This window comes from Parus major, chromosome 1A (genome assembly GCF_001522545.3).
Source record: "Parus major isolate Abel chromosome 1A, Parus_major1.1, whole genome shotgun sequence".
Taxonomy (NCBI): domain Eukaryota; kingdom Metazoa; phylum Chordata; class Aves; order Passeriformes; family Paridae; genus Parus; species Parus major.
In genome coordinates, this window is record NC_031773.1 from 53,274,975 (window position 1) to 53,299,092 (window position 24,118).

The 24,118-nt window shown below is 39.2% G+C and overlaps 1 protein-coding gene across 4 annotated transcripts in view; it reads left to right on the forward strand.

Moving 5' to 3' along the window:
* Positions 1-1,681: 1,681 nt before the first annotated feature.
* Positions 1,682-24,118, forward strand: part of GNPTAB (N-acetylglucosamine-1-phosphate transferase subunits alpha and beta) — a 37,880-nt gene continuing 15,443 nt past the window's right edge. Inside the window, exons 1-10 of one of the 4 annotated variants that reach the window (XM_015627474.3) lie at positions 1,682-1,841; positions 5,880-5,965; positions 10,902-11,021; positions 12,641-12,682; positions 13,424-13,629; positions 14,324-14,388; positions 14,570-14,704; positions 20,501-20,662; positions 22,329-22,508; positions 23,555-23,725. In XM_015627474.3, the coding sequence (XP_015482960.1) occupies positions 1,725-1,841; positions 5,880-5,965; positions 10,902-11,021; positions 12,641-12,682; positions 13,424-13,629; positions 14,324-14,388; positions 14,570-14,704; positions 20,501-20,662; positions 22,329-22,508; positions 23,555-23,725 (1,284 nt within the window). In that variant the 5' untranslated portion in view covers positions 1,682-1,724. The remainder of the gene's footprint in view (positions 1,842-5,879; positions 5,966-10,901; positions 11,022-12,640; positions 12,683-13,423; positions 13,630-14,323; positions 14,389-14,569; positions 14,705-20,500; positions 20,663-22,328; positions 22,509-23,554; positions 23,726-24,118) is intronic. The other 3 variants (XR_001521574.3, XM_015627472.3, XM_015627471.3) reach the window with 3 other exon arrangements.

A 24,118-nucleotide genomic window follows, 5' to 3' on the forward strand; every position in this document is an offset into this window, starting at 1 on the left:
TGAAAACCTCAGTCTGCTGACTCAGAATACCTGGCCATCACTGGTACTGCTGGCACAGTGCTGTAGGCGGTGGTAAAGAGATGCTGCTAGGTAGTAATAACAGCTGAGGAATAATAGTTTAATAATAATAGCACAGTGCTTGAGCAGGAGGGGCAGGTGAGAGAATATGCAAAGACTATATTCCCTTAGGGTAGTACCTTGGGTGAGAGAACATGGGAAGGAGAGAAAAGTTTAGCTGGAGTCATCTGAGTACCAAGACTGGAAGGCTGGGCTGCCACGAAGGGTGTAAGTACCAAATAAGTATCATCAGGCTGATAACACAGCATAAGGAGGAGGAACACAGCATTGGGAGGTAAGGTCTGAGCCTCTGCAGGCAAGCCCTGGTGAATTCGTCAACCTGTCCCATGGCTCACTGTCAGAAAAATCCACAAACACCAGAGGTTTATGTTCAAAAAGGAGACAGGGGAGTCCTGCAACATTATTTGAATTAAAGGAAAGAATCCACTGGAGCACACACCTGCAGGGCTTGTTCTCTTGAGTTTTTGGAGAGCACAGCCTCCTTCTATCCTGAATTCCCAGCCGCATGTTGCCCTCTTCCTTTCCCCACTGGCTGAGATACAGGGAAGGGCACAGCCTTCCCCAACCACCTACCACATATTCTCCCCTTGAACCTACTGTTTTACCCCAAAGCTCAGAAACTCAGGTTTGTGCAAACCCTTGTCTGCTCCAGGAGCCAAGCTCTCTGGGTTCTGCAATAAACCTGCTGCCCAAAGTCAGTAGGGACATTAAGCCCCATTTCAAAGATGTTAACACCCATACCTTCACCCATCAGATTGTAAGACATTAGAATTCCTCTCAAATTTGTCTTTGACAAAGACAAAACGCTGTAACACTAAAAAAATAAATAGGAGAAGGGCTCAGTGGCTTCGGAGAGAAGTGCCAAAGAGCCACGCCCTCTTGGACATTTCTTAAAGTACAGCCAGCTGTACTCTCACACCACCACTGTATAAATATACAGGGACAAAGTTCTGGAAAGGGTCAGGCATTGTTACTTCACCCACAAAATACAAGATCACAAGGACAATGTTTGTGACTCCAAAAACTCACTGCAGGGAGTTTTAAGAAATACTTAGAAGACCTTTTGATGCAGGGATAGATTACAGAGGCAGGAGCTACTATGCTTGGGCTCTCGCAGGCCTCTGGCACCCCATCATTCTGCTCTGGCCACCAGCGGTGCCTCCGCCTGATCAATGTTTGACAGTGGCGATAACAACAGCGTCCGTCCCATGCAGGTGGCTAAACTTCATGGCACAATCCAGAGTGTGCTGTCAGCTGCTGGTCGCGAACTAGTTTCTTGTTGCGTTTTTTCCTCAAGAGCTGCTCTTGAAGGACTCCGTCAGTAACTCTCTCTAGCTTGCTGATTCCCGTTCCATGCACTTCATTTCTGTGCCGTAACACGCACGGACTGTTCAAATGAAATCTCAGCACGCAGCTCGGCTGTATCTGTGAGCTGTCCGCAAACTCTCGGCGATGGCAGCAGCCAACTCGCCGCCCCCGTGAGGGCCGGGAGCGCCTCTCCCTCAGCGCGGCCCCTCGGCCACCGCCAGGCGGCGCCGGGCGCTGCCGGAAGCGGGGCGGGCTCTGGGCCGGGGCCCCGCCCGGCGCAGGCGGCGCGGGGAGCGGGGCCGGGCCGGGCCGTGCGGGGCGGCGGCCGCCGGCGGGCCATGCTGCTAAAGCTCCTGCAGCGCCAGACCTATACCTGCCTGTCGCACAGGTATGGGCCCTGCCTCTGCCTCGGGGGCCTCGTCCTCATGATCGTCTCCGCCCTGCAGTTCGGGGAGGTCAGTACGGCGCCGCGCCGGCGCGGCGTGGCTGCCCCCCTTGCCCTGCCCGCCTCCCTCCCTCCGCCGAGCCGAGCGGTACCGGCGGGACAGGCGCAGCCCCGCGGCTGCACGGCCCCGGGGGGATCTGGGGCTGTTTTTTCCTCGGGGGAGCCGGGTAGTTGTGTTGTCCCGCGAGCAGCCAGGTCCCTCTCCGGGCGCCTTGCGGCTGACGGGTCCCGCCCCTGGCGGCGTCGTGTGCCCCGTTCGCGCTGCCGCAGGCCCGCCGTGCCTGTGGGGACGGGCCGGCTCTGGCCGCATCCCGGAGCGCAGCCCCGGCCGCTGCCGCTCCCCGGGCCGCCCTGGCCGCACCTGTTGGGCTGCGGGGAGCGCCGGTGGCGGCGGCGCGCTGGGTGTCCCCTCGGGGGCTGAGCTGGGCTCTGACAGGTGACACAGCCGCAGCTGTTTGCTGCTCTTGGGCAGTTCTTTCCCACTTCCCTCATCAGGTGACTTATTAGTGCTGTGCTTTTGTTTTGAGTCTTTTAAAGCCTGTGCTGGATGTCACCTTCGCATGTCTACTGGGAGTGACAGAATCTTTCCCCTCTCCAGAGTTTAAGGAGTTAAATGCATCCTACTTCCAAGCTGCGCAGCAGAGTCTGCTTTGCTCGCTACGTGTTACTTAGTTCGCTCGCATTATTTTGTAAATGATGCAATGTAATTGCACTTTTTCTAGTTATGATTTTACACGGATGTGTTGAATGTTTAAATCTTCATTTCACATTGTCCTGTCGGTTTGGTAAGTCATCAGTGAAGGGATCTGGAGAGGAGTAAGGGAATCCTACTTCAGTGCAGTGTTTGTTCATGTAGTGAGGAATCAGGGAAATCAAGAATTTTTGTCAGTCTGAAAGGATGGCAGTGTTCAATACAAACAGACTGCAATTTCGTGATTCCTAAGGTGTTATTTTTTTTTTTCCCCTCTCTTTTCTATTTTAATTTGATGAGCTCTTTCAGATACAGGAAAAGCAAGACAAGAGCCATAAGGAGTATTATCTGAAATTCCTGCGTGTACCACAATCAAAATTGTATTTTGTGTACTAACACATCTTTGCGTAACGTCTCTGCTGTCTTGCAGGGACCACAAGTTCCTGAAACACTTCAAAGCCATCAGCAAATTAAGTAATTGTAAAGTGCACGTGGGCACCTCTTTGTACATGATTTTCAACTTGGATTGGGAGTTTTCATGGTGCTGTGAAACTGATACAGTTTTGCATTTCTTTGGAATGGGGACTTAAAACCCAGCTTTAGGATATCATAGAACTTTGAAGGTTTTAAAAAATATTTCAATAGTTGTTTAAGTTATGGCTGATTTTGCTGAGAATCAGTCAAAATCACTGCTCAGATTTTCCTGCTAAAGCTTAGTTTGCTGCTTCCAGCCCCTTAATAGCTACTTGGAAAATTTAGATTCAATTTAGGGAGTGAGCAAAAGAACTGGAAGTTTCATGTAGGAGTAGATTTTCCAAATTATATGTGAAGAAAAAAGAAAAGTGACCAGTAATGTTTGTTTGGTTGGTTTTTCTTTTTAAAAAAAAACAGCTGAAAAACACCAATGAAACACCTGCACGCTTTTTTAAATTGTTATTATTTTTATTTTCTCTTCTCAAGGCTGGTAGATAAGCCTGGTGAGAGATGTTTGCATGCATCTTACCTTTGTATTTTGGTAAACAGTGGTAGTTCAGTAACTTAGGCTTGTGAAAATGAGCACTGTTAGACCTCTTACAGCTATCGTGGGAATGGAAAACGCTTCTTTTCTTCAGTACAGAATCTGCAAGGCAGCAGCTAATAAAAATCTATGAAGCTGTTTGGAAAATGAAACCAACAAATCTTTCTAGACATTAACAGCTTAACCACTTTTAGGCATCTGCAGGAAACTCGAGCGATAAAAAGCAGTGTGAGGCAGTGCTTATCAGACCCTGCTGTCTGAACAGTGTTTGCAGGTCTGCTTTTCCCCACCCCCAGAGCCAGCTTTTCTTTGTTGTAGTAGGCAAAATTAGGTCTGATTTCTTAGATTCATGCTAATACCAGTATTACTGGTGGAGTAAAAATGGATGGTTAGGGCAAATAATTTGAGATTGGTCATGATGTTCTCACAGCCAGACGCTGCAATTTAGCTTCATTTGATGGAAAACCTTGAGTTCAATGAAATAATAGGGCATTGAACATGGGTGAGCAATATTTCTGCAAAAACATGCAGGGTAACCAGGTCTGGGTCAATGCTGTTCCCTGTTTGTAAGATGAGCTTTAAGTATTAGGGCAGTTTGGTTATGAACTCTTCTTGGCCATCCTTCTGTAGTTGATAACCAGAACATGCCAGAACCGCTGTTACTATGTCTGATATAGTATCTCCTAATAGGTGGTGCCTCTCCCCTTGATTTTAATATTCCCCTGGTGGTTTTATAATACCAATATGTGAAGTTGAAGCAAAATAGCCTCCAGGCATTATTGCACGATGCGTAATGTCAGGAGGAAACAGTTGCAGGGAAAAAATGTATCGGGTAGGAAGAGTCTTTAACTTTGTTCCTTAGTGTGCTCCTAAGTCCTCTTCTTTTTGGCTATAGTTATGCAAAAGGCAAACTATAAACTTTCTCTTTAGAAAGGCTGGAATGGTTAATGTTCTTCTGGAGAGACATATTATTCATATAATATATTCTTACTCAACTACTTCTGTATTTCTTCTAGACACAGATCAGTCACAATGTTTCTATTCATAATTATCAGTAGGAGCAAATGTTTCCACGTGGATATGAACTTCCAGTCTGTACTATATTAAAGCTGACATTTAGCAGAAGGACTTAATGACTTGTGCATAAAAAAAAGCCTAATAGCGTGTTTTTAAAGACAATTCCTGACCTTGATATTTAAGGGAGGAGATTTTTATGCCTACCTGGGCAGTCTGTGTCTTTTGTGTGAGGGGAATGGAAGTGCGCTGATGTGATCCTGGTTCCATGCAGCTCTGGCAGGAATTGCGTGTGTGCTCTTGTCACCCAGGCACATGATGGAGCTTCCCTGCTCTGTGGAAGGCTTTGATGTGCTTCAGTGGCAGTGAGGGTAGAGGGATGTGTAGACTCCTAAGACAGAGGACAGTTTGTGTATGGTTTTGAAGGTGACCTTAGAGAAATGGTATATTTCATAGTTCGCACAATAGCGATAATAACATTTAAATCTAGGGAGAGTGTTGTAGAGTAAATGCTTTAAGTACTATGCTTTCCTGCTTTTCTTTCATTTTGTTTTGCTTTCGTTTGTTTGTTTTGGGGTTTTTTTCCCCTTTCCAATACATACAAATATGTACTTATCCCAGTAAATAAAGCCAACATGACTTCAACTCTAAAACAGCACAAAAAGCCACTGTAGTTTCAAGGTTGGACTTTCACTGTAAAATATGTCATATCAAGTTTATCTCAGAGAACCTTTATGTTTTATATTACTTCTGTCTCAAAATATTTGGACTACTTTGTTATGTCAAAGCATAGTTACCACTTTCAGAGTTGAAAAATTGTGTTGTTTTTTTCCTGGCTGTTTGTCTGCAAAGCTCAGATTTTGGAGGTATGCATACTTCAGTATATCCTGTATGAGAATATAAAAAGATGAGCAAAATTGTGCAGGGGTGTGTGTGCCTGCTAAGGGTTTCCTGCTTGTACTGAAGTATATTTGATTTAGGTCTCAGTTTTGGGAAAACATTCCTGAATTTTTAGATGCTAAGAAGCAAGAGGGAGGTGACCTAGGTAAAAAGTAGTTTAAAAAGAGTGTGCATAAGTCATGAAATCCTTTGTTGCAGGGAAAAGCAAAATTTGTTTAAATTAAGTATGCTCTTCAGTTCTGGGTCTGATTGCTGCCTCAGTACTGTAATTTAGTTGGGATTATGGTCTGCTCAGTTGTTCATTAATGCATAATGCATCTATTTGATTGAAATTAGTTGTGGTTAAAAATTTTAAAAGGTGAAAATGAAATGTCTAACTTTAGAAGGTGGAGACATCAAGTGGTTTTGGGTTTTTTTCCTTGCAGGTTGTCTTGGAGTGGAGTAGAGACCAGTATCATGTTATGTTTGATTCATACAGAGACAACGTTGCTGGCAAATCATTTCAGAATCGGTGAGCTTTGCCTACACTTGACACTGTTGCACATTTTACTTTCTAATTAAATATTTAAATAAAATATATTAGTTGAAGTAACATACTGTTGAATAAAACCTTATTGTATGGGCTCTAAATCTGCAGCAAATTCTAAGCTTAGTGAGTGCATTATCTCCCAATTTGGAAAATTGGCTATTGAAAGCTCTAGTCATATAATAAATTTACATTTTAAATGTGTTTAATTCATCCAGTCTCTAATGAAGCATCAAAATGGTGACAATGTTAACAATGAAGGGAGGCCATGACATGTTTTCCAGGTGAAGATAGGAAAACATAAGTACTCTTCCGATGTGCTTAACATTTAAATGTTCAATGTTTTGAGGAGTTATTTTTAAGTTACCTTATGTTTTCTGTGATGTCTTATGAGGATTATTATTTAGCAGAGAAATCACAAAGCTAGTAATAAGCTTTTAGAAGCTGAGTGCATGGGAGAATCTCTCACAGCAAGTTGGAAACCAAAACATATGGGCCATTTATTTCAGTTGCTTATTTCAACTGCTACATGACTTCCTATGGTTTCATCATTCAGTAGCCATGGAGTTTGTTGCTCAGGGAATAAGTGGACTGAGTTGGTAGGTGGAAGAAAGCTACTAAGAGCTGACTCTTAATATTGATACACTTGACTGATAGAAACTTACCCTGCAAGCAGAAGGTTTAATCTGCCTTGAGGTGTGTTGCGTCATGGAACAGTAGAAGTGATCAGATCAATTTGTCACGCTTTAGTTGGTGTGAGATAACTCTGTAAAATGCATTGCATGGTGTTGGTGAATACTAGGAACCTTTATAGTCTCTTCTCCTATTCCTTTTCCCCATTTTCCAATGGATGACAGATAAAAGCAGTGATGCAGATCATATGAATGAATAGCTTAATGTTTACATGTTTTAGCAGTACTGCAGTGAAACATGGCAGTTTGGTCCTGTCACTACTAAAATGCCTGACTTTGTGATAACTAACTATAGAGTTTTTATAAAACTGTTGACATTTTCTGAAACAAAATCACAAATCTTACTCTTGTGGTATAGATATAGTCAGTTCCCATTTCTGCAGTGTTTCCTTACTTCATTTGGGTTGTGTAAAGCACTCCTTTGCTAGCTTTTGTTTCTGGGGACTGTGAGCAAAACATCCAGTGCCTGGTGAGGAACTATTGGCTGCCTGAGCAAAAGCTTAAGGTTTTCATTATGGGTGCTTAAATTATTCCAGTTCACCCATATGCCTTAAACAGTCTTATGTCAGGAGTAACAGGAAAGTTTGCTGTGATATTTGTGTGCAGCTGCCAACTTCCTCTAAAAATTCATACCAACAAGAAGTGTTTGTGGAGGCATGCTTTAAGGCATATGTTAACTTTTAGATGTCCCTTGTCAGGGGTTCAACTAATTTTTGTTATCAAACTTCACAAGTGCAGTAATGGACCCTGTCTTGCAGCAGGCATTTGCATCAGTAGTGGTTTTGTAGAGTTTTTTAGGCTGATGTCAATGCAACATAAAGAGCTACACGTAAACTGAGGACTTGCAGATTGAATCTAGCTTTTCTAGTGATTTTAATCAGTTCCTATTTTAGTGCTAGAGAAAAACATTCAGAATTCAACAACAACTGAATTCCTGTTCAGGAGAACAGATGCTTGTTGGTTAGAAAATTAAGCAGGTGTACTGCTTTGTGGAAAGTAAAAGCTGCATGGCCTTTGGGAAGTATCAGTGGGCCTTCAATTGAATTTGAGTTGTGTTTTTCTCTAGGAGCTTCACGTGTAAAATTCTCTGTTCTTTCCATAGAAGTTGTTAACTTATATGTTAACCTCCTTATGATGATAAACTCAAAAGTCTCATCACAAAAAAACAGGAACAGCTGAGTTACTGTTAATGCATAATTACAGAGCTGGAACAGGCAGGAGGGCTGGGATGTTTACTATGAGCAGCTTGGACTTCTGTTGTTCATAAAGAGGCTCAGCAAGGTTGGAGATCACCATGTGGTAGCTTGAGAGAGATGCAAAGTCTGCTGTACTCCTCCAGCAACAGTGGATGTTGAGACAAAAGTGTGTCTCCTACCTGCAAACTCAGCTGTGACAATGGTTCTCTTATGTAAACACATCATGGGCATGGGAAGTTCTGCCAGCAAGTGTTCCCCTGTCCTGTCTGGGGGACTGGTAGCTCTGGTTTTGTCTCCAAGCAGGATCCTATGGACATTTTTTGATTTTCAAGTAAAAATGGATACGTTTTGTCAAGAGAAAAATATAAAAACCACAATTAGTTGTCTGGGAGTCTCCAAGGAATTTTCCAAAGTGATGATTTTCTGTAGAAATGTGTTAGGATAGTACCCACTTGAAATCAAATCACATTTTCAAGTCACATCTGTTAGTTACCCAAAAGTTAGTCATGTCAAAAAGGGGAAATAGCTGATTAGAATGGTGGCTGTATTTAGTAAATTAACTCAGGTCATCTTGGGCTTAACCCGTCTGCCAGATTGGTGTTTCTGATGACGACCGAATGTATAAATGCATATGAAGGAAACACAACTACAGAATTTGAGAGAGAGTTTTTGAGCTCCTCTGAACTTCAACAATCTGCAAAAGACTCCAAATAGTTAAAACAGTATTTGAGAACAGTATTGCTGAAGTGTAGTATCTGTTCCTTTTCATTTTAAACCATTTTACAGCAAAATTCCATTTTACAGCAAAATTCCAATACATACTTCTGAAAATACAAACTCTCAGTGTACTTTAGGAAGCCATGAAACCATCCAGAAAGGTACAGTTTTAACAGAGTTACTTGGCTTAATTGGAAACAACAAATTGACATATCAATAAGGTATGATAGATACCTTAAGGTAATGGGATATCTGATTTTTATTCTTATGTTTGGGAAATATTACTTCCTGAAACAGTGTCTGCTGTAAAGGTGCATTAAGGAAATTTATTATTTGCATAAATTTTAAGCAATTAGTCTCATGGATCTGCAAAAAATACACTTTTTTTTACTGGTCTGTCTCTATTGCTACTGGTAATGAACTTACCATGCCAGAGTTATTGAATTGACTTGTCTGCATCTGACCAAAAACGCTTTTCCTCTGTGGTATTTACTGGCTTTTGGCTGTATGTGGCATAGTGTAGGCAATTACACAGGTCTATGTGCTACCACACATATGTATGCACACACTTTTAGGAAATGGTGAGATGGAGAAAGGCTTCACAGAAGTCAAAATTGCCTCATACCGTAGAAAGAGTCAGAGTTCTTTTGGATATACTGTGTTCATCAATGAAGCCTGGACGCATAAGCTCTGGACTTTGCCCAGAAAGCTGAAGGTTGGTCATTTTTGAAATCCACTGACTTGAGTCAGGTGCTTCCACCTAGAACACTCCTTTCTGAGCTGTAGCATTTCAGAGACTGTTAAACAAGTAATTTAATTGAGCACAACAAACGTAGAAAAATGGGAGAAAAAATGTAGAAAAGCTGGAAGAGCTCCTGCCGTTGAATTTCTACTCCTCTGGAGGACTTTTTAGTTCAAAACTTGCCTTGTCAATGAACCAGAAATTAGTTAACTCTATAATTGAATATAATTGAATAATTGAATATATATAATATATAATTGAATATAATATAATTGAATAGAAGGGTAATTGTATTCAGTAAATTGACTTTCTTTAGATAGAAGGGTAGTCTCCTCCAGATGTGAGAGACTTTCTGGGTGGTGCTACTGGGGAAGGCAGCACTCCTGCTGAGATGTTCAAATTGTCTCAGAATGCCCCACCATTGTCCTCTGAGTGTTACAGCTCAGTTAGGAGCAGCGGTAAATTGAGTACGAAATGTTCCTGCCCATTGTGCTGTGATGAGCTACTGGCTGACCTTTTACCAAATTTTGTGCTTCAGTTGTTGAGTCTGAGCCAGTAGAAAATGAAGCTGAATACAAGCTCTCTGCATGGCATGCTGTGCAAGGGCAGGTGGACAAAACACCTGCCTGTAAACTCAGTCTCTCTTTGAATGCTTTTGGAAAGATGCAGTTGATGGAGAGAGAATATCGAACCTCTCTAATGCTGAGATCCATGGGGTCACAGGATGATGTTTTCCGATGTTTGCTAGGCCATCTACAGTTTAGGAAGGTATTAAATAGCTTGACATTGGAACTTTAGAAAATAATAATTGGGGTATCCTCCTGCTATATGGGACTCAGATTCACCGATGGCAGTAACCTGAGTACCTGCAGACACAATACTGTGGGCCTTGGAGAGGAGATTATCATTAAAAAAAAAAATAAGAAAAAGGTACCCAAACACCTTCCTCCTGCCTTACGCATGCTAGGAAATCTTTAACTTTCCAGAGACAGTTCCAGGATATTCAGTTGTGTCAATAATTAATTTGTCTGCCATATCTAGAGCCTGAATTCATATACCCAAATTAGGTTGTTGTTTCATTAAATACCCTGTTTATATAATTTAAGAGACATTCCTAGGATAGAGATCTGGTCCTGCTGAGATCTTATTGGCTCTTTGCAATCAAACAACAGTAAATATGATTTAAGTTATGCTTCATTCTGTCCTGTCTGAAGTAGTTGGTGAATTAAGAATGTGCTCAGGTCTCGGTACTGACTTGAAAATATTTGATAGGTTTGAAGGAGGAGGGTCATGAGTTTGAGTCAGTGAAATTTAAAGCATAAAGTTAAGATTTCCTTTAGTCACTGAATGGTTAAAACCACTTTTTAAAGTCCTTTTGGTTGATGTCTATGCTGTTTTGTCAAAGGCTTGTGTATAATTAAGACATGATATATATAGCTAAAGTCTTTTTGTTTTGTCTTGTTTGCAGCCCAGACACCAAGCATTTCTGTTGTTAGACAGAAATTGCTATTGTGGAATGCCACAAACACTTGTAATATTTAACAACTCATGTAGCTTTCCTTTGAATTATGTAGGCTTTGTTTACCCATGCCAATTGATGTGGTGTATACCTGGGTGAACGGCACAGATGTGGAACTGATCAAAGAATTGCAACAGGTCAGGGAACAGATGGAGGAAGAACAGAAAATAATGAGGTAATAATCTTAGATATTTTTCCCTTTAACTGACAGCAGCAGTCTAATGCTGTACTAGTTTTCTTTGTTATTTTTTCCCATGTTACTCAACATGAAAATTAAAAGCACATTTTCTCACTTCTTCATTTGATTATTCCTAAAACCTTATTTCAGTTCTACTTTTAGCTGTCAAGTACTGTCTAATTAGAAAATTGTTTAAGATAAGCAGAATAATTAAGGCTGTTCTGTCATGAATTTGTAAAATGCCATGTGGAAATCTGTGCATTGTATATGTAATTTTGTATTTATTTCTATAGCAGTTTGTAAATAATAACAATAATAAAACTATGCCTCACATATATAACCTCTCTTCATCACTTTTTTCTCTTCCCATCCCCCTGGTGTTTCTTTTTATAATAGGCTTCATAAAATCTTAGTCATGTTTAAGTTCTTGTTTTTAGATTAGTTACATTCATAGTCTTGCAAATACTGAAAATGAGAAGTGGGAAAATAATTTATGCATGTTATAAAGGTATGAGCTGGCCTTTATCTAAGGAAGCAAAGACATGTATTACTGCATTTGTTGTAGAATGTGCTATAGAGTTCTGCAAAGTTACTGATCTAAGTCTTCAAACACAGGCTGCTGCCTTGGATTATGTCTTGTAACCATTGATTTAGTTTTTGATAGGCAGCTCTGCCCACATGATCTGTTTTGGCCAGTAAATATGCTAAATGGAAGGACAAGTCTGTATTTTAAGGGTTATAATAATTTAGCTCAGAAAAATGAGAAGTCCACATGGATTGGTCTAATTTTTGGCATGCTATGTCTTGCAGTTTAGGTACAACTGACAGTATGATCGCAAGGGAAATTCTTGATCTTTTCTTTGTTAACTAAACACTGGAAATATTAGAAGTTTAAATTCATTTACCTTAAACATAAGCAGTCTCTGCTCTGAAAAGCTTCTAAATTTATGCTAATATTTTACTAGATGTTCATATAGCTAATATTAGTGGGTTTAGCTTTGTCATCCCTTATGCTGTGATTCCTGTTTCAGGAAGGGAAAACACAGCTTTTTTTTTCCATAACACTGATTTGGAAAATTGAGTCTAAGCTTATGAATAAGACTGGTGTCTATACCATGTTTGCTATCTACAGGAACACCTGGTTCCCCCCACTGTAGATAATTTTTTTCATGTTCTTTGAAATCAGTGAGCACTGCTATAAAAAGAGCAGTTTCATAGACCTTATCAGAATATTTATGTTAGACAAAACAATCAAGTCAACCTAGTTTCAGGTCACTTCATCCTGGCTCCTTACCAGTGTTTTTCACATCAACATTGCTTTTTTTAAGTAACCTAATAATAACCCCATAAATTCCTGGTAGCAGAAAGGGTCCTGCTGCCACAGTTCTCAGCATGGCCATGAATCTTTGAGCTCCACATGGCACATGAGCAGTGAAGGGTACGTGTCAGTCTGTGCTCGCCTGGGCAAGGCCAATGGCAAGGCCTTGGCAGCTTTTTATCTGGGTTATTGGTGACTAGAAAATATGTCCCTGGCTCAATTAACAATTTGAAATTAGACTCACTTCCTTACAGTCAATTCAGTGTTATTTAATATCCTTGTTTTAACTTTGTAATAGGGAAATCCTAGGAAAGAATGCAACAGAACCAACAAAGAAGAGGTGAGTTTTTGGGATTTTTGGGTGTAAATTTGGATAAATGATACTCTACTCATTGTTAGCTGAAAGCAGATGCTGGCTGGGGGGCTGGTTTGGTTTTCTATAGCCTTTGCAGGCTTTCTTATGTCACTTGAAGAGCTGATAGCGTGATAATACATTTGCTGAATACAAGTAATGTTGTGACATATATGAACAAGATTCTTAAAACATAGCAATTTCTGGAGTTTTGAATGTGTGTGCCTGTCACTGTTTAGGGTTAGTTCCTGTTCTGAGTATGAAAAAAATTTCACATTTTGAATCATAAAGCTCCAGGTACATAATATGCTTTAAAAATTCAATGTTGCTTTCTCCTGCCATTTGTATACGTGGCACTGCAAGTAATTGGCTGTAGAGGGTCCATGCCTCTGGTGGCTCTGCTGTGGAAACAGCAGGACCAGGTCTGTCTCAGTGATTTGGCTTGGCCCTTTCGTTATATAGAGATTTTTATAAGGTCTTTTCTGTGGCTGGACTTGCAAATCTTGGAAACTTTTGAAAAAACAATTATGGAAATTAACTAAACACTACCAGTCAGATATTTGCCTTCTGCAAGAAAATAAGTATGCTCTTCAATAATTTCCCCTTGCCACAGCAAATGCTACAGATAATTAATCAGATTTTATGAAAACTTTTCTCATTGCATCCAAGGCTGATTTTTATCTTAAATTTTCTAGTGGTGTTAAATATGCCTATGGTATTTTGCTGTAGTGAGAAGCAGCTGGAGTGTTTGCTGACACACTGCATCAAAGTGCCCATGCTTGTCCTGGATCCTGCACTGCCTGCCAACGTCACACTGAAAGACCTGCTGTCCATTCATCCTGCTTTACAAGCTGCTAACAATATGTTCTTTGTAGCAAAACCAAAAAATCCTTCCACCAATGTGACTGTAATTGTTTTTGATAGCCCAAAGGACGGTAAGAAGCTCTTTGTCAGATTTCATTCCGTTTTCTAGAGCAAGTTTTAAGCTGCTGTGAATTAGTTTTGGGGTTGTTTTGGTTTATTTTTTCCTCCAGTACTGACTTGAGTGCTGATTTTCTGTTTGACTTTAGCAAGTAATTCAGTGTCTCTCTTGCCCTCAAACTGTTTCTCTAAATGATGACATTAATGATACTGTTTGCTTACCTCCCAGACAACTGATTACAGATGATTAGAGTTTTGTGCTTTAAAAAGCTATTGCAAAACAGGTTTGATATCTGAGTATCAGTGTTGCTCAGATAATCTCAAGAGGCTGAGGTTAAGACTGAGGAAGATTAGTTTTAGAAATCCTCTTTTAATTGCTAGTCTAGTGAAGTCTAGTTTGAGTAATGTGCAGTAAGTTCTGGCTTTGTTCAAAGGATTGGCAACTGTAAAACAAAATTATTCATGTGTTTAACATCGTAGGTCTCAGAGCAGGTATGAGTTTCATATTTTGTTTAATATGACCACTAGTCCAACCACTGTTCTTTATTTTACCACCAAGAATTATCTATTATTTCTAAAGACAACTTTTCACACTATAAATACTCAAATATCTTTAATTTGTAAAAGTATTTCTTGGTTACTACAATAGAGAAAAGAAGTGACTTTATACTGGAAGAAGTTTTTGATTTGCAATTTTATGTATTCTAGTTGAAGCTGCCCATTCTGGAATGTTAAAAGACAACAGCAAACATATAGTATGGAGGGGTTACTTGGTATGTACTTTTACAATTTGTTGATTAGCTTTTGAAAGTGTTAAACATTTTGTACATTTTTAGAAAGTTTCTTTGCTATTCTCTTTCCATAACTCACATATAGTAAAAAGTAAAGCTTTCAGAGCAACCTTTATTAGTAGGTGAATTATTCTACCTTTAAACCTGTTTTCTTGTTTTTTAGACTACTGACAAAGAAGTTCCAGGTCTGGTATTAATGCAAGATTTGGCCTTTCTTAGTGGATTTCCAGCTACATTCAAAGAAACAAACCAGCTACGAACAAAACTGCCGGAGAGCCTGGCCTCTAAAGTAAAACTGGTAAGGCTCTGGGGGAAAGAGTGCCTTAGTTGTACTGGTCTTTTGGAATGGCTCAGGTATGGAATCTCACCCACCTAGGAGACTTGGGATATTTCTGAGAGTAATCTGGAGGTTTTTTGTGATTCTTTCCTGAGTAGTGAAGGGTAGAAAACAGTGACTCAAAGAGTTGCCTGCAGAAGACCAGTTGTTCATTCTGTGACTGCAAGTTCTTACTTAGGCATTACATTTGCTAGCCTGCAGCTGATTAAAAGTCAGTCTTATCAGTTTCTCTCAGCCATTTGCTGCAGGCTGTTTTCTTGCTGTAGAATTCTAGATCGCTGGCTTGTTTAATGTGACAGAATTTTGTTTATGTAGCTTCTTAGCTTTTTTTCTTCCCTCTTAGCTTTCTTAACAGTAACAGCAATAAATGCTGTGCTTCTCTCTGACACGTGCTCTATAGGGTCTTAAGCAAGTTGCACTTTGACTGACCCAGCTGCAAGGCAACAGAAAACAACTTGTGTGACTGCCATTTAGTGTCTTCTGTTCTCCCCTGATATTTGAGCACCTGTTAAAGTTACAGTCAGGTTTAACAGATAGGTGAAAGTTTAAGAAGTTTGTTAAAAGCATGGGCTTTTGTACTGGAGATGTGATTCATGGGGTGAAAAGGATTGAGGCCAAGGAGTTTGTGGAGGAGAAGGAGTTAGCAGGGATAACGGGATGGCAATCCATAGATAATTTGTTTTCATTTGTCTGATGTACACCTGTAATATCAGCTAATTCAGTTTGTAGCTTGTTCTTGGTGCTCAAATGAGCATGAGGTCCTTTTCCCCTTTAGTTCTTTTCTCTTTTGGTAAGCTGGGTTAACAGCTTGTGTGCTCTGTTGCAGAAATTATCTTGTGTAATTCCTTTCTTAGACTGGTCACACTCTAACATAATGCAATCTGAAATTCTTCTTTCTTGTCTCAACTTGTATTAGCTGACTTGGAGCTTTGCTAATGGCAGAAACCTGGCAAAGTAAACACATTTGTACCTCTCTTCCTGCATGTCCTAAAACAGATTAATAAAGACAGTTTTTAAGCACTTATTTGAACTTAAATAGGTACTTTCTTTTGCCTTTGCATCTCTAGTGTTAACAGCAGTTAAATAGCAGTGGATATTCATATGGCTCATTGCTGTCCAGATGAACATAAAGGCTGCATCCCATCTCCTTATGTGTCTTTATGGAAGTGACATCTTGTGCCTATTATCTTTCTGTATGATTTTTCCTTACCCTGTCTTGCTTGTGTTTTTTAGTCATCGGTCATGTGTCATCTATTTGTGCTGATTCCCTTTTTCTTGGTGTGTTATCTGTGTGTAAACATTGCCACTGTGATTGTTCTTAAGAGCTCCTGTTCTGCAGTATGGTTAGGCAGATCTGTATCTATATGCACACAATTTTTTCTCAGGTATCCACAACACTCTGTGGTTTCCAGTCATCTTTGCTGTCTGTGTTTCTTTTCCTGGTGGAGGATGCTTTAGAGCAGTTAAATTTGGATTATTATACCCTGTGTGGTCATAGCAGTGAATTCTTTCCCAAGCAGTCCTCTCTTCTTGATAACAGCAATTCATATATTCATATATGATAACAGCATTTCATATATATATTGTGAATGTAAGAATTGTTTTATTTTCATGTGTAGAGGTTTTTACATCAAGTGTGGATGGGGTTATTTATATAGAAGCCTTTGTTAAGTTCTCAGCTTGGAAAACATGGCCAAGTGTGGTTTTCTTCTTACCAAAGGGAGATACTAGGTTCATGCAACAGTTAAGTAGAAAAAAGGTTGATTATTTACAGTCTCCACTGACATTTGCAGCAATTCCTCCATTGTTACCATTTCTGGAATCTCTGAAGTGGTGTGAGATGCTTGGTGGAGAGGAAGAAAGTTGCACCTGAGCTTGGAACTAGACTTGCATCTCTTAGACACCTTCTGATGTTTAATAGGTTTCTGTATGTTTTAAGTGGCTGTTTCTTACTTCACCACCACACATTAAAGAAATAATAATAAGAGCTTTGAACAATGCTGCTGTAAGAAAGGTGAGAAAGGGAGGAGTGTAGTTATTGGTGCATTTGTATTGTATATTGATAATGCTGTTTTGGTTGGATTGCTTTAGTTTGGTTGAAATAACTTCTAAATCTAAGGAAGATCAAAAATTGTTCATGTAGACCAGATAGTTCCTCTAAAAATCTAAATGTCTGAGCTCAACTAGAGGTAAATAAAATGTGAAGATTCATGATACAATGGATCTATTTTCCAGGTATATATTATATCTGTTAGAGCCTACTGATTTTCTGTACTTCTGGCCATTACTGTAATGTAATGATAGGAAAGTTTATTTCAAGATGAAAGTTGGGCAGCAGTGTGTCTGCTGGTCACAGTTGTTGTAGGTCGTGTGTTATGGCAGATGAAGTTGAAAGTGATATTTGACAGCTTTTTATCATCCATGTATTCTTAACCAAGTGTTAGGAAGCCACTAGATGGAGGTGTTACTCTGGTTATGCAGCTGATGGCTGCTGAGCTCTTTCTTTAAGGTTTCCAAAGACCTCACCTTGGACCTACATGTGAAGAACAACTGAATATTTCATTTTCACTTCCCCCCATCCCCCACCTTGACTTAATTTCTAAAGGAGACTATTATTCAGCCTAAAGAGATGCTTGTAACTTAAAAACTGCATTTGTTTAAGGACTTGATTTGTTCGATTTTGGATTTTTTGAGGCTGTCATGCTAACAGGTTTTCACTGAAATTGTACACAATAGTGAAAATTTTTGGAGAAAATTGATTTTTCCTTCAAGATTGAATATGCTGATTGTTTCAAGGACAGCTAGGAGCTTGTAGATCTCCCTCTTTGAAAAATATAATCTCCTTTAATCCACATGCACACATACATACATAATATAGACAAGTTATGTGAGAAACTTAGGGATGTCTTAATGACCATGTCTTACTAATGGAAGTACATTCACATAGGAAACTGCAGGCACAGTGATGTTGAGTGCTTGCTGTCCTCACTGGAGTTTGGGAGGGTCTGGGATCCTGACTGCTGTTCGTTGATGTTTCTGGAGCAAACAGGTGGCTCCAGTGGATGGTCTTACGATCACACAGAGGTAGCAAAATGGCTTTGCAGGAAAAAGCCCTGAGGCATTGCATTAGTTTTGAATCAGAAATGACCCTCATACTGTGCTGTCTTATAAAGGTCACTTGAGACATTTGTAAAGACAGCAGTGTTTTATATTTGTAAAGCTTTTTGTAACTCTTCAGCATATGCTTCCTTTCCCTTGCTATGTAGGCATATGAGTGTTCCCAATATCCATATTGGAGTGGAAAAAGGGGAGCTTCTTATTTCTTAATAATCAGCTTTGGTCATTAAGAAGATAAGGTATAATAATTTAAGGACTGGTTAGGAATCTAAGTCCCACCTCAGGAAAAAAAAGTGTCCTTGAGGCCTCTTAACTTGAGAAAGTGGAAATGAAGGTTTTTACTTCTGCATGGGGTGTCTGAGCTCATCTGGCTCCTAGTTAGCTAGAAGTGAAACATGCTGACTCCATGCTGGAGAACCTGCATTTCAAGTTCCCTGGTGGAGATAATGCAGTTTTCCTGTCTCATTTTCAAGTGTATGATAAAAATGTTTCTCAGTGGTGGTCTGGGTATGTGCCTGCAAGGTGTGTTCTCAGCCCACTTGCGTTAGCAGAGGCTCACCTGGTCACACTGACTCTCTGCATCTACCTTCTTGTTCTTCTGTTCTCTTCTGATAATACCTTTGGATGGGATGACCTGTTTCAGCAGGATGATGATGTTCTGTGGAATATTTTAATGGAATGGCTGATGGCATCCATCCCTGCAGACAGAGGTTGATACCTGTGGGATGTTAAAAAATCTGCCAGGAGACAATTTCATTTTGAATGTACCAGCAACAAAATTCTTGGAAATTATTAAAGCTTGAAATTTATTAGAATATAGTTAGCTATTTCACCAGATAATGTCACTGAAGTCTTAACTTTATTGATAGCCTGCTTAGGAAAAGACTGGTTCAAAATGTATTACTGGAAAAAAACACACTTTGATGCAATAAAAATGATCCATTCAGTGCAGGGGCTAGCAAAACTCTAATGTTGAGAAATGGAACATGTTTTTCCACTGCTTCCTGTATGTGCTTAGAATATTACAAATTTTAAAAACTACAGCATATGTGCTGTGTTAGTGGGGAGTAAGTGTTTGTAATAAATCTAATTAGGAGTTTGCAGTACAGGTACTTATTTTGCTGAGTTTGGGAGCAAGTTAAAGAGAAACTAAACGTTCTTATATGCTTTCAAAGCTCTAGGATGGTAATATTTTTGGTTTGTTGTATGTATGATATACAAGAGAGATTCTAAGGGACTGTGTGACACTGTTGTATTGCTAAATAAAGCACATACCCAGCGCTGGCAGCTTTGCAATCTGTATCATTTCAATGCTGGTATTTTTGGAGGTTGCTGCCTGCAGTCCGTAACTATACCTCAGCCATTTAGCTACTGAAGCCATCCTTTCCACTCATAAGTTCAGATGATTCCCTGGAAGGTCTGAGATTTATCAGATTTTTCTAATGACAGGCCTCATAAGTCAGATTGAAAGATCTCAAATAGCATATGAGTCAAAGCATCAACAGCTTTAAAATGTCACAAGTGGAACAGCTGGTCTTGCTAAGGGAAGGGCTACTAGCTCTGGGACAAGTGTTGTTTTAAAATGAACAGAAAGGGTCAGATTTAATAAAAAATAAATAAAACCACTTAAGAGTTATTACGAAGGGAACTGTGATGTTTTTGCTTTTTTCAAACATGATTATTCAAATTTGATAGCTTATGAGTTGCATTTACATTGAAAATTTTCTGTGTTTCCTGAAGGAGCAAAAATTAAGCAAAGCATCAAATAAATATCAATGATTAACTGTGTTTATTGTTAATTAGACTGTTGAATACATGCACTTGGAAAATCAAAGTGCAGTGCTGCTTTTAGCTTGCTTGGCTCTGCTCATCCTACTTTGTATGGTAAACACAACATTTATTGGGTTATGCCATATTCCTAGGGAGCTGCTTTGATGCCCTGTGATCTGTAAACTATACTCACTGTTAGGGTGTGTAGTGCAAGCCCCTGATCCTGTGCATTATGAAATCTGATATACAGACTTACTGGTGGCAAGAGATAAAAACAGCAAACAGATCAAACAGTCCACAACTAAGAAATGACCTTAGCAGCATATTGGCAACCAGCAGTAAGGACTTGGAGACCCACGTGGATTAGCTCTGGAGCCTTTTGTATCTCAGATTTCGGAGCTGTAGGTTGAACTAACTGTAAACCATTCTGAACATTTCACACTTCTGACTGACGATACATCAGTGCCCTAATTTTCTGGGAAGATCATTCCTTGTTTAAGATGGGAAAGAAAAGGACAAATCTTTCAGTCATAGGATAGTGTTAATAAAACATGAATTATGTTATTGGAGTGACAGAGAATAGATGGTGACTTACTATTCATTTACTCCCAAAATATTTAAAACATGTGAAGGTTTACTGTTGCTGCATCATTGTGTAAAGAGACATTTACTTTGCAAAGTGAAAATTGAGTGTAATGTTTTCTATCTTTAAATGATTTTTAGTTCCCATTTTACTACTTTTTTTTGTTTTTACAAAATTGTATCTCATTAAAAACAGTGCTTACCAGTCATTCTTATAAGTAACTAGTAAAAATAATACAACAAAAAGATGGATGAGTGCTGCTGGAGTTGTTTTCTCTGTCTGTATAGTTGCAGCTCTATTCAGAAGCCAGCGTGGCTCTCCTGCAACTGAATAACCCCAAGGGTTTCCAAGAACTGAGCAAGCAAGCGAAGAAGAACATGACTATAGATGGGAAAGAATTGACGCTTAATCCAGCTTATTTGCTGTGGGACCTCAGCTCTGTCAGTCAGGTGGGTAAATTCTCTTACAGCAGGTAAATGTTACAACATTTCAAAACTGCAAGTAGAGGTGAACTAGTCAATGACAAGGAACATGGGATTTTTTTTCCAGAAGCTTGGAAGTATTAAGAATCAAATATTCATTAGCTCGTAAGAAAACATCACAAGAATACTGTCCAGTTCTCAAATCAATGGGAAAGAAGGATCAAACAGGGTGATATTTAAATTTTCATGTTCTCTACTAAGTGAAAAATGTTGCCCTCTGTACATATTTTGATAAAGCTGTGTGCAGTCAAGTCCTTAAAGGCTTAACTGATCCTGTCTGGCAGATAAGCAGGCTTCTTGTGTGGGGAAATTGAGGGGTTTTTTTAAAAAACATGGTTATCTTGTTCCCAGTACATTTCTTAAACATTTTTTGCTTTGCAGCATCATTTATACTGAGCAAGTGTTAATTGCTTCTCTTTCAAAAATGTTGAAGTCCTGAAATGCAGATGTCTGTAAAGAAAGGAGGTTTACTTTAAATGCTTTTGATATGATGAAGGATGTTGGTTTAAGAACAGGAAATTAAATTACAAGGTGTCTGTTTCAAGATAAGCTGTTCTGTAATCTTGGGGTTTTTCCTCCTGCTGGAATTTAATTTAACAGTAAATGTCAAGTGGTGTGGTTAGTGTGCCCACTCCTGAAAAGCTTGCAGTCTTCGTATCCTGCGACCTGGACTTTTGGGAATTCTTCCTGGTTAATACCAAACCTGAGCTCAAACTTTATATTTCCCCATTTTGAAATTATGGTTTATTTTGTAAACAGGCATCTAGCCAATGTCTGCTGGTGTTGCTAAAATGTTTTCAGTTCCTATTTTGTGAATTTGAAAGTTGTGTTACTGTACATATTAGAAAATCTATGTACATTGTGTAGAATCTGCAGTGAAAATGGTAATTGGTAAACATTCAACTATTTTCTTGAGTTATCTGTTTGATCTGGGTTTTAGAAAACTTCCTTTTATGCAGCCTTACTTGTTGGTTTTAGGAGAGATCATTAAGCTCTCATAGATGTGAAAAAGAAACATGTTTCAGTGTCCTACATGTAATTTTGTTACTTTAACAGTAAGTTTCTAACTGAAACATTTTCAATTTAATAAAAACATAGGGAAACATTTAGCTATTTGATAGTGAATATTAGTCTAAGTTTTCTTAATTTTCTCCTGCTTAAATTCTTTAAAATAATAGAGCGGGGGATAATTAAAGAGCAGCTACATCATGGCACTTCCAGTATATCTATATTAGGTGACATTTATATACAGCTTATGATGCAATATACTTGAAAGGCCCCAGCCTCTTGAAACTGGATTTCTGAAAGGTGATGTTACTGGTTTGAAATGGAGGAGGGAGTGTTTTTTCTGCTCCATTCTTCAAGAACTTTTTTCAGCATGGTCAGCAGACATCCTAATAATACCAGGTGGTCAGCCAATGAGGTCAGAAGGTTTTATTGTTCACTTTCATAATTTGGAAGAATATGGTTCTTTACAAGAATAATGGTTATTATTAATATATTTTTTATTTTTGAATGTCTAAATCCTGAAGTACTTATGCACCCATATGCCAAAGCACGCTTTCCTTACCTAGCTGGATCAGAACTTTAGTATTCTATTGAAAATCTAAGGCAGGATTTTTTCTTTTTGCAGTCCAAGCAGGATGAAGATGTTTCTGCCAGCCGCTTCGAGGACAACGAAGAGCTGCGGTACTCGTTGCGATCAATAGAGAGACACGCCCCCTGGGTGCGGCATATCTTCATTGTGACCAACGGGCAGATTCCCTCCTGGCTTAACCTGGATAATCCTCGGATAACTATAGTGACACATCAGGTAAAATTCAACAGAGCCACAGCTATGAAAGGGCCAGCAAAGATAGTCAGTTTGATTTGAAATGGAATTATCCTCTTGCAACAAAAGGCTGCATTTATTTGGAAGAAGTGACAACCTCTGCTCTCTCTCACCCAGGGTTTTATCATGTATATCCTTATATTTGGGCTAAACACAGAGCTGAATATATATCAAGCCTATAATTAGTACACTCTTCCAAATATTAAGGCTTCAGCTAACATATTAATGTTAGCTGTCTAATTTCCTTATAGAGTCTATTTATAAAAAGCTGGTGAGAAGAAAATGCAATCTGAATCTATAAACAGTCTCTCAGAACCAGTAATAACCTAGTAAGCTTGTGTTGAGACAGGATGAATTACAAATACTGGAACTAAGAAGATGGCTACAAAAAAAGTAGCTATGCATTCTAAAAATGTTATTTAAAAAGAGAAGAGGAATCCTTCAAGCTTCCTGAATAAGTAAAACCAAATTCTCTGTATTTCTCAAAGTAATTTTGGTATCTGGACATGCCATACGAGTTCTGCACAACCAAAGTGCTAAAGAGATAATTACTCAACTTCTGCAGTCTGCTGGTGAAGTTACTTGAAAAAGATGGAACAAACCTGACTTTTTGAATGCTGCAACAGGTTCAGTTTGCTAAAAATTTTGTGCAGCCTGAAATTCATGAGAGTTATTAATCTATGCTCTGAGCCTGGTCCAGGACTCATTGGAAGAGGAGTGTGTGAAAGTTTGACTTTGTGAGCAATCAGGTGCAATTTCTTAGTTAAGCAGCAGAACTGGAAATGGTTTTGTGTGGGGAAAAAGAGATATTAAAGAGTTTTTTTGGTTTTGTATTTTTTGTATTTTTGTTGGTGGTGGTTTTGGTGTTTAGGTTTGTTTTTTTTTTGTTTGGGTTTTTTTGCTTTATTATCTTTTTTCTTTTGTATCTATCCTTATTCTTGATAAGCTTTTTTTAGTAGATAAGTATCAAGTATTTGTGTGCCTTACTAAAACAGTTTTTAAAACAGTTGGGGATTTTCTTGTCTTAGGAAATATTTCAGAATGTGAGTCACTTGCCTACCTTCAGTTCACCAGCTATTGAAAGTCACATTCATCGCATCAACGGCCTTTCTCAGAAGTTTATTTATCTCAATGATGATGTTATGTTTGGGAAGGATGTTTGGCCTGATGATTTTTACAGTCATTCTAAAGGTCAAAAGGTAAGCTGTTATGAAAAGGTATTTTAGCAAAAGTAGAACTTTTCTACTGTAATGATAAAAGCCAAAGGAATGCTACTTTGAAAGGGAGAGCACTCACTCCCCCTTTTATCTCTAAAGGTTCATTGTTCTTAACTAGAGAACTGTTGGCTGAGGTTCAGGGTGTGGAAGGCTCTTCCCTATGTTCCTATATGTGCTGTGTTGGTAGGATTACTCTTTTTCATGTTCACTCCTATGTTTGGGTGGTTATAATGGTTCCTCTGTCAGGATTCACTTCAGTTTCAGTGTTATTCACTAGTTCTCCTACTTTCTGTTGGTGTAAGACTGATGTGGTGTTTGGCAGTTACCAGTCTTCCTTCTTTGTAAATTCTTTTTGTTTTGTGGGAAATACTCAAA